The sequence below is a fragment of the Balaenoptera borealis genome, assembly GCF_965194805.1.
Source record: "Balaenoptera borealis genome assembly, chromosome: 8".
Lineage (NCBI taxonomy): Eukaryota > Metazoa > Chordata > Mammalia > Artiodactyla > Balaenopteridae > Balaenoptera > Balaenoptera borealis.
In genome coordinates this window covers 111,349,583-111,367,437 of record NC_138865.1, presented here as the reverse complement: position 1 = coordinate 111,367,437, position 17,855 = coordinate 111,349,583, and the positions used below count along the sequence as shown (strand labels likewise).

The following is a 17,855-nucleotide window of genomic DNA, read 5'->3' as shown; positions in this document are numbered from 1 at the left end:
ATGCCCTTAGCGTGATTGTAGAGCCCAGAAGCTAGGGGAACCTTGATGAATTCAACCCAGGAAGAAATGCCTCGTAACATGAAAGCACACAGGTGATGGTGTTTATAAGACGACTGTGGAAATGCAAATTGCGGAGGAGAGGTATCATAGAATTACTCCAAACCAAGAATCCTGTTATCTCCTACAAGGTTTTATTGGTTCTTGAAATGGAGGCTGGGCCTTTACAGAATGCAAGTTTCATAGTAATGGCAAGAGAGAGGAAACCCCTCCACTTTATGAAGTGAAACCATGGAAGCAAAGTTGTGGAGCCAGGCAGAGAAGATGAGTGGAGTCTTCAAAATTCTCATTGTTATGTCAAGTGTGTAGGTCTGGTTTAGGATAATTATTGAGTTAATTGCTTCTTAACGGGGAATATGTATTTTAGTGTTCAGACTTCCTAAATCCTTAATTTAAAAATCATAAGTAGAACGATATTTAAGTAGCCATGCTGCTTAAATTTAGAATTTTGCTTCATTGAAAGGACTTTAGAATTGTTTTCTGTCCCTTGTGAGAGTCTTATTTACTCTGTAGGGTGGTTGGCCACAGGGAAAACCAGAAAGAAGTGCTTTCCTCAGGGCCACTCTGCTTTAAAGGTTACTTAAAGACATGGATGTCTTACCAAAGCAATGAGTTGTCTAAGGATTTTAGATCATAGAATCATAGAATTTGAGAGTCAAGAAGCATCATTTAGTAAAAATTTTCAGTTTGTATTTGAGAGAATTCAGGTTCAGAGACTTATTAATGATCACATAGTGGCAGAATCTAGGCCTGCTGATTCCCAGTCCAGCACTTTAATATTCATGCCAAATCTTTCTCATGTTATAATGGCTATTGCAATTGTCTAAAAGCTTACTAAAAAAATGACTGTGTGCTGTGAGTCAGATATTGTTCTAGGTATAAAGGATTCAAAGATAGTTAAAAGTGGTTCCATCAAGAAAGCTAGGGTTAGGTAGGGAAGGTCAGTAGTAAATGGAAGATTACAGTCCAGTGTGATAAATACAGGACAGAGGTATGCACGAGATGTGTATCAGTCAAAGTCCAGTTGAAGATAAGAGAAACTACTCTATCAGAAAAAGGATTGAATACAGAGAATTCTGTCTTACAGAATAATTGGAAAGGGTGGAAGAACAGGCTTTAGGCTGAATCTCCAGGAATAACTTGCAGAGGAACACTACAGAAGTAACACACCAAGAGAACTACTACCTCTGCCACGTCAGGAAGCTGGGGGAATCTGGAAGCTGTCATCCCAAATGTCAGCCCCAGGATATTCCCACCTTTGCCCTCTGGGCTCAGGAAGTCTCCATCAGGGTTGTGCCTCCAGAGCCATCATGCCATTCCTGCTAGTTCTGCATCAGAAAAGTAGATTCTTCATGTTACCTCCTGGCTCCCCACTTGCCTGTGCTGATTTCAAGTCTCACCAGGTGGATGTGATGGGCAGAACCTGATTCACACCTGGTATCCTAGTTGCAGGCTCCTGTAAGAAATAGTTTTTAGCCCAACAACCTCTCTAATACTGGAGGGCCCATAGAGGGAGATTATAAGAGGTGTCAAAATAGTAATGTAAAAGTAGTAGTAATAATAGTAACTGTAACATAATGTAATAATAACATATATATAATATATAGAACATATATGATGTAAACAATACATTATGTATATATATACACACACACATGCTTTGGAGATATATTACCAAATTATTTGCCAGGAGTAGTTGAATTTTTGTTCCCTTCCTTCATTCCCTCTTTCATTCATTCAGTATTTATTTGCTAGGCTCTATTCCAGGTTCTGGGGATAGAGTAGTGAACAAAAAAGGCAAAAATCCCTTTCCTTTTAAATCATACACAGAAGTAAGGCAAAACATAATAAGAAAGTATATAGTATGTTGGGTGGTAAAATGTGCTAAGGAGAAAAATAACTCAGGAAAAGAGACTATGGCATGGCGGGGGTAGGGAAAAATTATAATTTTAAATAAGGTGATTGGGGAAGACCACACTGGGAAAGTAACTTGTGAATGAAGACTTATAGGACATGCCTCATTCCTTGATGTTTATCTGACAGAGTGAATGGCAAGGGCAAAGGTCGTGAAGTGGAAGCATGGCTTGCATGTTTGAGGACAACACATAGACCAGCCTGGCTGGAACAGAATTAGGAGGGGAGAGTATGAGGAAGTGAGGTCAGAGAATTGCTGGTGAAGGGAAGACATAAGAGAACCTGGCTTAAGTTTAACAGAATTACTGTGGCTGCTGTTTCGAGAAGAGTCTATAAGGAATCAGAAGCAGAAGCAGGGAAACCTTTCAGGAGACTGTTGTGGTAATCCAAGAGGGAAATGATGGTGACTTAAACCAGAGTGGTAGTGGAGGAGGTAGAGAGAAATGGTCAGAATTTGAATATATTTTGAAGGTTTAGTTGACAGGATTGGCTGACAGATTGGATCTGAATGTGAGGGAAAGATCAGGAGTTCAGTTATGGACATGTTAAATTTGAGATGTCTGTTAGACATCTGAGTGAAGGTGTTGAGTAGACAGTTAAATGAATCTGGAGTTGGGAGAGGTCTGAGCTGGAGAAATATAAAGTTGACAGTGCATATTTGTATTTGAAGTGATGAAACTGAAAGAGACCAGTAAAGGAGGACATCAAGAAGAAAAAGTGAAGAAGTACAAGTACTAAACTCGGGCTCTTCAATAGGAAGAGGTCAACGAGAAGCCCAAGGAGCAGCAGTGAGATAGGGAAGTGGGATGCTGTGGAAGCCACATGAAGAAAGTGGTTCAATCCGCCTGCCAATGCAGGGGACACAGGTTCGAGCCCTGGTCCGGGAAGATCCCACATGCCGCGGAGCAACTAAGCCCGTGCGCCACAACTACTGAGCCTGTGCTCTAGAGCCCGCGAGCCACAACTACTGAGCCCGCGTGCCACAACTACTGAACCTGCGCGCCTAGAGCCCGTGCTCCGCGACAAGAGAAGCCACCACAATGAGAAGCCTGCGCACCACAACGAAGAGTAGCCCTTGCTTGCCACAACTAGAGAAAGCCCACGCGCAGCAACGAAGACCCAATGCAGCCAAAAATAAATAAATAAATAAATAAATGAAAATGGGGCTTCCCTGGTGGTGCAGTGGTTGAGAATCTGCCTGCCAATGCAGGGGACACGGGTTTGAGCCCTGGTCTGGGAAGATCCCACATGCCGCGGAGCGGCTGGGCCCGTGAGCCACAATTGCTGAGCCTGCGCGTCTGGAACTTGTGCTCCGCAACAAGAGAGGCCGCGATAATGAGAGGCCCGCGCACCGCGATGAAGAGTGGCCCACACTTGCCGCAACTAGAGAAAGCCCTCACACGGAAACGAAGACCCAACACAGCCAAAAAAAAAAAAAAAAAAAATGGTTCAAGGAGGGGGAAGCAATCAAGGGTGTCAATGGTGCTAAAGGTCAAGTAAGATGAGGACTGAGGATTAATAGTTGATGTCAGCAGTAAGAAGGTCATTGGTATGTGAGTCGTTTCAGAGAAGTGGGGAGTTGAAAGCTTGGTTGGCATGGGTTCCAGAGACTAGGAGGACAGGAATTGGTGACAGAGAGTATAGATACTGTTTTGAGGAATATAGTTTTAAAGAGAATGAGAGAAATGGGGTGGTAGCCATGGTGGGGAGGAGGGCTTGACCTTTTAAAAAATATTTGTAGAAATAACAGTTTGTGTGCATGCTGATGGGACAGATCTAGCAGAGAGGTAAAATCAATAGAACAAGAGAATTGGTAGAGCAATGACTGAGTTGCTGAGAGGAGGTGGGATCCTAGTTCACAAGTGGAGGAGGGGCCTTTGCAAGGGGCATGAATGGTTCTTCATGGTAATGGGATGAAGGCAGAGTCTGTGGGGTCAGAGATAATAAGTGGTAGAGTGGTGGAGGAAGCTTGTGAGAGCTCTCTTCTGATTGCTCAGTTTTCTCAGTGAAGGGGCAAATAAGATAAATGGTGGCAGTTGAGGTTGGGGAAAGTTGGAGGTTTGATGGGAGAGGAGAAAGTATGAAATAGTCACTAAGGAGAGTGAGAGAATAATGACTTAAGGAAAATGTGGTATAATTACTAAGTTGCATTAAAGCTCACTTACAGTGAGTAATCCAGATTTAAAGTTGGATTAGTCAGCACAGTTGTGTGGTTTTCTTCAGCCACAGTCAGGCACAGGGGTGCAGGTAGATAGCTGGATTTAACAAGGATCGTGGTTTTGCCAAGAGAGGACGACAAAGAGAGGCATGAAGGAGTCAAGGATGTATGTAAAGGAACAGTTACAAAATAGAATTTAAGCTAGGTAAGGAGGATAGTGTAGACCCGAGGTGGATGAAGGGCAGAGAAAAGACTGATAGAGTGAATGTCTCTGTGGGATTGAAGAATGAAGTTGGGATGCTATAGGGAATGAACTAGAAGGAAAGGAGGTAGGTCGTGGTTGGAGACTGAGGTACTTGAAATTGTGATTATTGAGGGGGTTTCAGTTATTGGTAACTGTAGAGTTTGGGTATGACCATGGTAGTGAGTAGCTGAGTTTGGGTAGAGGGCAAGTTCCTTGGTGGGGAGGAGGCCAAGGAATCAAGAATTCCAGGATTTAGAAAGATCATCTATGTGAATATGTAGTAAAATCGGTAGGATCGTGGTGGGAGTAGTGGTAGAGTGAGGGGCAATGCACCAGGATCTATAAGAGTCAAGGAATGAGGAGTGACCCTGGGATCAGTAGATGACAGCAGAGTGGGGAGGGGGGTGTAGTCTGGTGACTTGAGGCTGAAATCTGGGGTTTTGGAAAATGAGGGAGAAAGTTCTGGAAGTGTCAGCAAGGAGCAGGGGCCACCTACCCCACCTCCAGGCCAGTCTGAGGAGGGGTGGAGAGGAAACGTTTCACCACTTGAGAGGGCTGCAGAGGAATCCAGCTTTTGGCCACAGTAAGAATGTGATAATGTGAAGGGAACTTAGAAGAGGTTGAGAATTTTGCTGCCAGCTGAGCATGACTGCTAGAAAGCAAGTAAAGGAGCCTCTTGAGTCAGGGAGCAGTGTAAGTGAATGTGCCAGCTTTGCTGTTCCTTTACCAGCTACATGTAAAATTCATTGCACTTTTGACGGAGGACATGGTTCCTTGTTTTTTTAATTTTTTTTAAGTACTAGGGTGATTGAATGTTAATTCATTTAAGAACATATATTTGGCCACATTTATAAATTCTGATGCCTAATAGCATGTTTTGGAAGCATCTGATTTAGATGTGAAAAGAGGAGAAAGATGAGCAAAGCATGTCAAGTTTTGTGGGAAAGTGAATTGATCAGGCAGTCCAGATTTGGGGATTTATTTTTAAGAAATAGAGATGAAATGGGGTGGGTTGGTTTTAATGGCCAGGCTAAGGATTCTAGCTTTTTAATAACATAAAGGTCTTAAAACATATCAGAAGTGATATAGGTCCTCAAAAGAATTAAATGTAGAATTGCCATCTGATCCAGCACTTCCACATCTGGATAAATATCCAAAAGAAGTGAACGCAGGAACTCGAACAAGTATCTTTATACCCATGTTCATAGTAACGTTATTCACAATAGTAAGAAGATAGAAGAAACTCATGTCCATAGATAGATGAATGGATAAACAAGATGTGACATGTACATACAATGGAATATTATTCAGCCTTAAAAAGAAGGGAAATTCTGACACATTCTACAACATGGATGAGCCTTGAAGACATTCTGCCAAGTGAAATAAGCCAGTCACAAAAGGACAAATATTGTATGACTCCACTAACATGATGTACTTCAAGTAGTTAAATTCATGGAGGCAGAAAGAAGCATGGTGGTTACCAGGGGCTGGGGGGAGAGAGGGAACAATGGGGAGTTTTTTAATGGGTTCAGAGTTTCAGCTGGGGAAGATGAAAAAGTTTTGGAAATGGATGGTGGTGATGGTTGTACAATAATGTGAATATGCTTAATGCCACTGAAGTGTACTCTATTTATTTGTTTGTTTATTTTTGGCTGCGTTGGGTCTTCGTTGCTGCGCATGGTCTTTCTCTAGTTGCAACGAGCGGTGGCTTCTCTTGTTGCGGAGCATGGGCTCTAGAGCGCGGTCGCGTGGGCTTAGTTGCTCCGCGGCATGTGGGATCTTCCCGGACCAGGGATTGAACCCGTTTCCCTGCATTGGCAGGCAGATTCTTAACCACTGCGCCACCAGGGAAGTCCCTGAAATATACTCTTAATGGTTAAAATGGCAAATTTTATGTTATGTATATTTTACCATGCACACACACAAAAGTGATAAAGGATGTAGGTACTGCTTCTCTAATGATACAGATAACAACTAGACAACAATGGCTTGTTTCTCCGGTGAAGAGAGGTGGAATTTTGGTATAAGAGTCTTCTGGTTGACGGGCATAGTATGTTTCCCTTGCTGGCGTGTCAGCTTTATCTATACAGTATGTACTAGTTTGGCCTTAGTTCTCAGTGTGGTTTAGAGGTACTTGGAAACGCATTTTCTTACATAGGAAAACATTTTTTCTGTGTTCTTATTCATTCTGTTTAGCCAATGACTTTTTTCATAGATGATACAAGGATAACCTCTAGCTTTCAAAATTACTCTAAGTTTTTTAGTATGAATTTATCTTTGAAATACTGTATTTACTAGTTGAATTGAGTGCTAGTTACTTTGGAGTCATTTTATTTATATCCTGAACTTGGCAAAGGAACTTAAATAGAGAAATTGGAAAGCTCTCATTCATAATCTGTTAGGCCTGTTTCATGACAACATGTTTTAGTTATTTGTCCAGATGTATTCTTATTGTTGAGTCACAATAATGACTAGAAGACAGATCAACAGGAGGACAAATAAATAAAGCCGAAAAGGAAAACCAGTGTTGGATTCTTAGGAGTCTGATAATTCTAGGCTGAATCCCAGCTCTGTTACTTAACTCTGAATTTGTTCTTAGTGAGCCTCACTTTTCTTATTTATAAAATAAGGATACATCTACTTACCTGGTGGAGTTGTTGTTAGGATTAAATAAGATGATAAACTACCTTTGGTAACGACTGGTATACCTAGGCATTCAGTAAGTGGTAGCTGATAGCATTATAATTATTACTGCAAAAATCTTTAATGAAACTCTGTTTCTGAAATCCAGAATGCAAGCTTAGAAAGCAAAGGAATTAGCAGAAAGGTCCTTCAATGTATACAAAGATTCACCTCAGGGTTTCGGTAAGTCTGGGAGAGTCCCTAGTGCGTTTGATGTTTACACATCATTAGCAAACAGATGCCAGGAGGCAAATAAACTGTATCTAAAGGATTTTTGAACCACTGATGATGGAGAGAAAATCAGTTTCTGATAAAGTTGTAACATTTCTAAGTAAGTAATAGCAGGCCATGGGAAATTTTTAATTGGGCTTATAAAAGTTTATTTCAGGAACACATGTATTTCCAATTTGAGGCACACCTATACATCTGTAGCCATCTAATTTATAGTGCTTGCTTATTTCTCCACTGGGGTTAATAATATAATAACAACTAATATTTATTGTGCGCCTACTATAAGCCAATGTATCTTTAGGAAGCCTGTAGCATTCAAAGGCTTCTTTTCAATTGGATGTTTTGAAATTGGCCTTTCATCCATTTGGAGAGACAGGGTATTTAATGAATTTATTTTATTCTATTTTATTTATTCTATTATGCCAGCGTATCTGTTGGGTATATATAATTGGCAAGACATTTTGTAGGAGACAAAGCTAAGTAAAACATGGGCCCTGGACTCACAAAATACTTATTCACTGTCCCCTAGGCTGTTCAGAAGGGGCGTGTGGTGGTATGACATGAACCCTGGTGTAGTCCTGGACTCTACACCTGGCTCTGCCACTTCTTCCCTGAAGCTTTTTCTGTCTTGGCCAGGACTAGGCTCAGTGCCCCTCTGCTAATCCCTACCAGGCCCTGTGATGATTGCTTGTTTAATTCTTTGTATTCTCTATTAGAGTTAGATTGTAAACTCCCGGAGAGCAAAGACTATGGCTTATTCATCAACTGGGCCAGTCACATCAGAGTATTCGTGTTGTGTATAAATACTAACTTTCTAACTTTGGACTAGTGATAACCTATTGCTTTCTTTAACTATGATAAAATTGATTGTGATAGTCCCAATATCATAGGTTTGTCATGAAGATAAAATCAGATATTTTATGTAAAATGCCTATTATAGTGCCTGGCACATAGTGGGTACTCAGTCAAGAGTTGTATTTGAGTAGGTAATTATCTCTTTTCACCAAATTTGACAAATGTGATATATCTATTAATGAAGACCATATGCAGTGATATCACTTTTGTAGTACATAAAGGGCACAGCTGTCATTCAGGTTAAGTCTGAAGTAATTATTCATACTGGAATAAAAATTTTATACTTACGGTACTTATTCAAAAAGGTGGAGTAAAACTAATCTTAACTCATAGAGAAATTAAATGGAAGCCTGAGATTATAACCATTAAAAACCTTCATCAGTATTTATCAGTTTGATAGATTTTTACAGATTAGTGTTCCAAACTTTGAACCAATGTAAGAAACCCTAAATAGTTAAATAATAATGAAAGTTGAAAACTAATATATTCAGTAGGGAAAAAGGTAAGTGTAAGTGAGCATGTTCTTTTGATTTTTTTTTCCCTTCCAGCACACCCTCTCTTTTCCATTTAAAATCTCCCTTTGGAATTTGACTTAGGTTTGATTTTTGGGTTTATGCAGCAAAGGTTTGGTTAACGATCAGATGTATATTCCTGTAGGTGAAATTGGTTATGAGAAATATTTCAAATTATCAGTAAGTAGTGGCATTTACTGGTCAAAAGTTATCAGCATTCTCTAGAAAGAAAGATGAAACTTCCTAGATTTTACTGCGTAATGTCAATGGACTCATTATTTGTAGAACAGCTGATGCATTTAGTACTTGTTGATTCACTTAACTGGTAACTGTACTATATTCATAACTCCAACAACTGAAAACAATAGGTCAGTGTCCGCTGTTTATTCATAAATAGTCACATCAGAGCAGGATGTATCTGAAAGGCAGAATATGTTAGTTTGAGGAGGAATCTGGCACATGAATGGTTCCATTGCTTGCCATACTGAGGTGGGTTGTGCTTTCCTTTACTGAATAATGCTGTTTGGATTTTCATTATAGGTGTAGATGGTGAACTGTTCCTGTGTTTGTCAGGCTGATTGCTGTGAAGTAGTATTTGAATGTATTTTAAATGCCAATGTTGAGGGAAAAGGCTAGAATAGAAACATGGTTTAAAATTGGTGATGACTCAAAGTTTTTATGTCTTACAGTCTTCATGTTTTATAGCAAAAAGGTTATACCTAGAATAGATTTTTAAAGTAAGAAATTCCATTTGTACATGCAGTACTTCATTTAAAGTACTTTGAAATGATTTTTTAAAAATTAGTGAAGTATACTATACTCCTTTGTAATTTCAGAATAAAACCTGCATTTTGGAATCAGTAATTTTTTTTTGAAATGAGTTATTTTCAATTTAAAAAAATTAAAAAAAAAAGACAACATAAACCATTTTGTTTTATTGTCATGGAAAAGGAAAACGTATTTTTTGTTTGTTTTGTTTTTTTTTTTACTATGTGAAACATTCCTTTCAAAAATATTTTTTTAATAAGTGAATTTTAACTATCATAAATGAAATAATTTACTAGAATAATTGTATTAATGGTTCAAGTATTTTATAATATAAAGTAAGTGCAGCTGACTTTTTATAGCTATAACATTTAATAGGTAGTGTCCTTGAAGCTCTTTATTAGTTTAGTGCAGTCCAGTTTGCAATCATACTGTCAAGAAACTTTAATTCTACATTATTCAAAAGATTAACTTTTCTTCTTGAAGATGAAAAGAAAGTTTATTTTTAATTGTGTTTGGAGGAAGATTGAGTTTGTCCTCAAAATGTACAACTTCTCGGACTATTTTCTGAGGGTCTACATTTTTAGTATATAAAAACTGAAAATGTCATTAGGGAAAGAGCAGTGTAATGGACTATTACCCGTTAGCAGCATATTCCCATCTTCTCATCTGGAAAATTAAATCTGATTGCAGCTGGGATTAACATTTATGGTTTTTGGGGAGAGGAAGATAGTATCTTAAACTCCATGAAACTGAACAATGAAATCATGTTGTTTATAGCTAATTTTATTTTTAAAAGTTTTTTTAGTTTTTAAAAATTTACTATCATAACATTTATCATCATAACCATTTTATTTTATTTTTTAATACATTTATTTATTTATTTTTGTCTGCATTGGGTCTTTGTTGCTGTGTGCAGGCTTTCTCTAATTGTGGCGAGCAGGGGCTACTCTTCGTTGCGGTGAGTGGGCTTCTCATTGCGGTGGATTCTCTTTGTTGTGGCACACGGGCTCTAGGTGCGCGGTCTTCAGTAGTTGCAGCACACGGGCTCAGTAGTTGTGGCTTGTGGGCTCTAGAGCGCAGGCTCAGTAGTTGTGGCCCACGGGCTTAGTTGCTCCGCGGCATGTGGGATTTTCCCAAACCAGGGCTCAAACCCGTGTCCCCTGCATTGGCAGGCGGATTCTTAACCACTGTGCCACCAGGGAAGTCCTATAGCTAATTTTAAAGTCTCACTTCTAAGGGGCAGATTTTTATCATTGTAAGCTTTAAATGTGTTCAGTATTTTGTCTCTTATTGACTGAAATATCCTAGAGATAATGACTGGATAAATTTAGTAGGCATTAAATGTAATGTTTTCTGCCTTGATACCTAGCATGCTAAAAGTGAAAGCAGCGTAGATTCCCATGTTAATGGCTATATTTGCAGTTTCTCTTATATTTCTTAAAAGAGCTCCAGTTATATAAGACTGTGACATTTGACAGCTTTCACAGAAAATGAAGTCAGTGTATTTTTTAATAATCAGTTAAAGTGTCATGCCTTGACCCTTCAGATGGAGTCAGTGATTGGTGTGACAGAGAAAAACAGGAAAATAATTTGGTAAGGTGTGTGTGTTTGTGTGTGTGTATGCTTATTGGTTACCAATCTACAAATGAGTCCTCATACATAAGCACAGTACTTTTATGAATTATTTTGCATTTCTGTTGTAAAAGATCTGTCTACCACGTTTTCTAGAAACTTTAAGCCTAAGGCAGGACTCAAGGTTTTTTGGATCCTGTGTAAAATAATTTATAGTGCCTTTCCAGTAAGTCTTGCCCAAACTCTTATTCTATTAATTAAACATCCTGTGGCAATCTGGTATATCTTAAAGATTTAAAAGTATGTTATAGTAAAAGACTAGAAAACATGGACTATTGAGATTGAAGAAAATTAGCCTTTCTTTAAAAAAAAAGTAAGGCGTTTGTTCTGAGATCAGTTTTTTTTTGGTTTGTTTTTGTTTTTTTTATTGTGAAGACACAGGCTTTTAAGCATGGTCATGTTCTGCGCCTGAATGAGACTGTGCTGTTGGGGGTCCTGTACTGTGAAATGTCTGTTTTAAGTATGGAAATGCTTTTGTGACCTCCAGTGGAAGTGGTGCACACGTGTCTGTGTGGGGTCAGCCTCTTGCATGGTTGCGGTGCTGGGAGAAGGTACTGGCTGGTCAGATTGACGTAATGCGAAACCTTGTTCTAGAGCCAGCTGTCTCTTTTAGCCTTATGTGGTTAAGTCATGTGTGGACTTTTCTATACCATACATCTTGCTAGCAAGATATTTTAAATACTTTTCAACAAAAAGATTGTATTTTCCTGGGAGATGATGAAGTTGATTTTTAATTTTGTAAGAATCTATTACTTGAACCTGGAGAAAGTTGCTGAGAAAGAAAGGTAATGCATTACTATATGTTCTTAATTTTCTGTCAGAGGGACAGTTCTTAGAGAGAAAGCTTGACATATGCTGATAACTCTATTCTTACTGCCAATTGCCTAAACAAATTGTTATGTTACTTTTTTCCATGGTAGTACTCTCATCTGCAGATTTTTGTGTTGAAAGTTAGCTGTTTGGTGACACTGTATTTGGCAGTGAGGGTATGAATGTGAGAAGAAGTTTTGGAGCGTTAGCAATTATAGTATTGGATAGTGGGTAAAGAAATAGATATATAAATGTTAGATCGATACACAGTTTTCCAGTGTATTTTATTTTCCATATAAAGATATAGAACATTTCATAAAATGTTCCCAGACCATTTAAAACTCAAAGAAATGCAGCTGATGCAATGAAATACATAGAGTACTTGTAAAAACATACAGACACGAAAGTGGATTGCTGCCAGACAGAAAATTTAAAGGCGGTTTGCTGAACTGCAGGGTGCTAGGTTTTGTACATGTGCCATGCTGAAACTGTTATTAAGGCGGGTGTTGTGTTGCTTGAGAAAAGCAGATTGTATTTGGACCTTTTTAACTCAGATGTTTCCAATGTCGATATTTTGGTGACATTATGGCATTATGATCGACTCAATGTGAAACATGATTTCAACCTCCTGTGCAAAATAGACATTTTAAGAAAATTCATACAAATTATTTTTAGTTTTTGTGTTAATTTTTACAAAATGGCTTTCATAGTTTTGTTAACTATCAGACTGGATCTTTGAGCTAATTGAATGGAACTTTATATAGGTTGGGCTTTGGTTTTAAAAAGCATTGCCTTTTTTTTTTTTTCATGTTGCTTTTGAGAGTGTTAAAGACCCATGAAGTTTGCTTTTGTAAATCTCAGGGCCTTAAAGAAAGGGAATCAAAAGCTTTATGCTTGAATCATAGTAAATAATAATCCATGTATTATCTTGCAACATGATTTTGTTAAAATCTGGGAATCTCACTCTAGGGGTAGTCTTAGGGCAGTTGAAGGGATTTAGTTGATGAAGGTGTTTAGTTGATGTTGCGAGGCCGTGTTTAGGATAATACGGTTTGAATGACCCCCATCTTGGGGTTCCATGGTCATCTTTACCTTCAGTGTATTAAAACAAGTTGATTTTTCTTTTCACCTATTTTCCTTCTCTTTTTTCAATTCTATGTTGTATATATGAATAAAATACATTTAAAAAATGACAAGTTAATTATTAATGTAGTTTTTTGTTAACAGTTGGTTTAGCTCGTTAAAGAGATTTAAAGACCTTCCCTTTCCCACTTACAAGCAAGAAACATTTTTTTAAATTGGAGAATATACCACAAATTTTGGTTTCTGATATTCATCCCCTCAGAAAATGGTGATAAAAAATAGTCTTTGGTTTTATTCCCTCTTTATTTCCATTGGTATTTTGTGGCTCCCAAGAAGCAAACTATAGCAGGAAAGAGGACCTGATATTAAAGATTTATATGTGAGTCATTGCTGTGTGAAGTTCTCTGGGTAAAGAGTAATTGTTAACCACATGACAACTGGAAGAAAAAAAAAAAAAAGCCTTAGATTATTTTGTGGCTTTTCCAGCCTCTGTTTTACTGTGTCCCTCAGGGACTTAGAGCTGCATTTTTGTGGGGGGTGGGGGCAGGTCTCAGTACCAAATTTTAAATCCTAAAATACCAGTTATTTTACTGGACAAAGTCATTTACATATGTGTTAGGAATCACAGCCACTGCCCTCTTTTTGGATCCTCTACCCCAACCCCACAGCACACTTTTAGAGGTTTGCTGGGCTCGTCGCTGTCTCTTTGCATCCTGCTGGTCCCCCCCACTTCCCCGCCTAGACCTAGTGCTTTTCATGCCACACCATTAGCGCCCTCTGGCCTCCTGTCACAAGAGGGCCAAGTCTTTGTGTGTTTTCAGCCCTTTAGGCCAGAGAGAAGCAACAGCTACTTCCTCTGACTTACCAGGGCAACCCTGCAAGGTACTGCAGGGGGGATTACGCCAGAATTCTACTAGTCCCAGTCTAGACATGTCAATGGTCATCTTCCATTTGAAGATGAGGGTAAAGAAAGTCAACCAGAAGACACTTCAAGGGCCGATGTAATCTACAGATAGTTTCAACTTTTCTGCACCACCCATTTTGGGAAGCTCTTCATCTGGTGTGACCTTTTGAATATTCCTACTTTTGTTATTAGTCTTGAGTTTTGAAAAATAATATCCATTGACTTCAATGACTTGAAAACTGGTATTTCTAAGATTTAAATGTAGTTTGTGAATAGGCCCATTATTTTCTCCCTTTTTGATTCTTTAATTGCAGAACAATTAACCGCATTTTTATCTTGTGGTATGGAGGGCTTTAACTTTTACATGGATTCACTTTCATGGAGAAGTAAACTGGTATTTTAAAAGATAGATATGAAAACTGAGTAGTATATATTGTGATCACTATGGTTGGGGACCTTCAAATATTGTGCTTTTCCACAAGCCTTTTGCACTGATACATGATTTCTCAAATAGATATTATTCTGATCACTCTTCTTAATGTGTCTCTGAGGAACCAGATCTCTCTCTTATTAGAAAAGATTGAATGTTTTCCTAATCAATAGCAAATGGAGTGCTAATAGCTTTTAATTAGTACACTTCTGTATTGACTTACAGACGATGGCATTGGATGGCATTGGATTATCTTGCAATTATGATTGAAGAATCAAGTGACCCCTTTCCTAATTCCATTTTAAACAGATGGTCATGAAAGATATCTTCACCTATGTATTTTTATAGTTTCTGAGCAAGTCTAATTATGTTAGAACATAATATCTCATATCATGATATTTTGTTAACTCTGACAAGCTAAAAGTGTATTGTTTTCTTTTGAAGAAAACTTCATCTATTTTCAAGAGACCATAAGTATTTTGAGAAGCATATATTTTAATTTTAAAAGCAGGGAGTTTTGCATTTGTTCCTTGAAAGAATTCTTATCTGATCCTTCCCTCCACTCTGCCCTCTCCCCCACCCCACCCCACCCCCCGCCCCACCCAAACACACACAAGATCTGAAACTGGCCTTTAAGGTGGTTTATCAAGCCCACATCTATAACTATGAAAAGGAGGCCTCTGATAAGAAAAGTCAAGCAGGTTTCAGACTGACTTTCTCTGGAAAAATATATCGAGGGCAATTTGCAGCTGGCAAAATTTTTTGCATTAGGTAATAGTCTAAAGTTAACAGTAGCATCAGGTCTTTAAAATTTTTCTTTTTTATATTTCTGGAGGAGGGTAATGGGAGTGCCTTGCCGAGTCCTTCCTTGTGCTCATCAACATAGCAGCCTCAGCTGCCCCCCTTGGATCCCCTGCCAGGGCTGCTATCATCTTCTGATCAAATATTAATGTGTGATCCTCTGCTTGCTCACTAATCCAAAGCCAATTAATATTATCTGTCAATTATTTACAGATCCTGAGGTGCAGAGGCAATTCCCGGAGGACTACAGTGACCAGGTTCGGAATGCGTAATTAATTTTTTACATGACAAAATTTATTTCAGAGTCGTTCAACATATTATTACTGTTCTTTTTACTGAAAGAGATAAATGAATTTTTAGAACGGAAGAGAAACAGTAATTAGGAACCCAAGACAAAAAGTAAAACGTATTGAAGTAGGATCGAAAATATTGGTGCTAGATTTGGGGTGTTACCTTCAGGGGAAAAATGCACAGAAAGTAAGGAAGAAAACCTATCACAAATTTTACTTTTTATTTTGCTACAGTCTGCAGTTCATTAGCAAATCCTTTTTGGATTGCCTGTGAACTTTTTTTTTTTATGCTATTTAAGCAGGCAAGAACCGGCATAACAAAAAGGTAAGGATGGAAGTTTATAACATTTCCTGGAATTGGAAATAGATTATGAAACTGTGTTATGGTAGTCCTTGAAGGAGAAGATACACATGCAGGAATGGTCTTTAGGGTGAGGGTGGTTCTAATGATGGTAGTGAAAGTTGTTTGGCCAGTTGGTCTTGCCATCTTGAATTTCCTGCATTCTGCAAGCATGGAATGAATGGAGTGGAAGGAACTATTTTACTCACAAAATGCTGCTGAAGTTCCAAAGCTGCTCTACTCTTTATAATTAGATCCAGGTTATACATTCTGGATTCCAGTTTCTATCTTGAGAAATATTAGTAATGTTTTGTAGCTTTTTGGGGAACCTTACATTTTTAGTTCAAACATGCAATTTGGTATGCTTTTTAAAGCAGTTTTGAAATAAAAGCATTCTTGATTACACAATAAAACAACTTTATAAAGCCTTTCACATGTGGGATATTGTACATAATAAAAACATTTTTCTGAAGTACATTCATTTAATTTTGTGTATTAAAAAAATGTCCTTGAATGAGGATAAGTACAATGGAATATAAATATCCAGTACAGTAGTAGTAACACCTTTGCAATGTGGCTTGCTGTATAGAGGGCAAGGCATCTGATACATCTTTAGGAATATAAATGGATAATCAGGATAATGAGATGCTTTGTCATGAGATTTTACTGTACAAGAGCCTAAGAAAACTGGTATGGATTGCTTTGCATGTGATCTCAAGACTTTAAAATGAGATTTAACAAAAATAGTAATTTTCTCACTCTACCCCTTGCCTCATCTTCCAACAGGAGAGTTAGATTTTTATCTTACCCTAAGTTGGTATGGGATTGAGCCCTTTGGATTTAATTTACACAATCCAAAGATTATAGGACCTTTTTATTAATGGTTTTTTTCTTTAGACAATGTTTAAAGGGTGGAAGATCTTAAAGTATTACTTAGAATAGACTTGAGGCCATAGCTCTTAAGAAAATCATTCTTTTAAAATGTTGTTGTCTAGGTAAATAACCTTTGTGGTTTCATGATCTGAATTACCCAATGAGAAAAAATTATGTAGGAGAAAACTTAAAATAACATAGTTAACATCCGGGTTTATTCCTTTAAACGTAGTTTCTTGCTATATCTGAAAATTTGTGAGCACCATGATCTTTTTTTTTTTTTTTTTGGTGTAACTTTAAAAAAATTGCATGGTAATATGTTCATGAGCAAAAAGCAATATAGGAAATAAAAATAAAGCAAAAATAAAAGAAAGAATGAAAAGAAAGAAAATACAAGTCATCGAAATTTTACTACTCAGAGATAACTACTGTGACAATTTGGTGTTTATTTTTTCATGTTTAGTTCTTTGGGTATATATATATGTGTTTATGTTTGGGTAGAGTATGTATATATACAGGTACTCTACGTACAAACACGTGAAATAGGAGATAGAAATAGAAATATAGATTATCATCAATTCTGTCACTGCATATAGAGCCCAGTTTACTGATTATTGTTGTGTTGTGAACTTAGTTCTCTTTACTTTAGTTAATGGATGATCTTACAAGTATTTTATATACTGAAGTTGGAATTCAATTATAGTAGGAATCTAAAGAATAACTTGTAGCTATTTTAAAGTGCTCTTAGGATAGGCATTTGTTTTCTTTGTCTAGATCGGTGACTTAGTTTTGAAATTTGGAGGACGGTGCTCATAGGCTGGATGTAGACTTATGAGGGTGTGCACGTCACTGCCTTATTTAGCATCCCTTCCAACTTGACACACAGAGTTTCCCTTCTTTACCACATATAACTCAAGAATGAAGGATGAATGAAAGCTCTACTTTGTTTGGAGAAGTTACCTCAAAATTCCAAGAAATTTGAGAGTTGATCTATTAGTAAAGGAAATGAGACCTGCATATTTCTTACTTACCTTTCTATAATTTGGATTCTGATCTTATGTGGTTTTTTTTTAGCATTTGTTGGATTATGCCAAATTATCTTTCCCTTTGGTGTGCTATTATAGAGGAATTCTTAGAAATACTTCTATTACATACAAGCTTTAAATGCTGAATGTGTACTTAATCTAGACAACATTTCTAGTATTAAAACATTTATGATGCAATCCATAAGGAATATTTGAGATAATTCACCACAAAATATAGCACTTATT

General features: G+C 37.6%; 1 protein-coding gene across 11 annotated transcripts in view; it reads left to right on the top strand.

Moving 5' to 3' along the window:
* The window catches only part of DENND1A (DENN domain containing 1A), a 531,128-nt gene that overhangs the window by 127,210 nt on the left and 386,063 nt on the right, over positions 1–17,855 (top strand). For 9 of the 11 annotated variants that reach the window (XM_082403252.1, XM_082403251.1, XM_082403255.1 and 6 more), the window contains exon 3: positions 15,295–15,338. The exons of the other annotated variants lie outside the window; for them this stretch is intronic. In XM_082403252.1, coding sequence (XP_082259378.1) covers positions 15,295–15,338 — 44 coding nt within the window. The remainder of the gene's footprint in view (positions 1–15,294; positions 15,339–17,855) is intronic. 11 annotated transcript variants of the gene reach the window in all.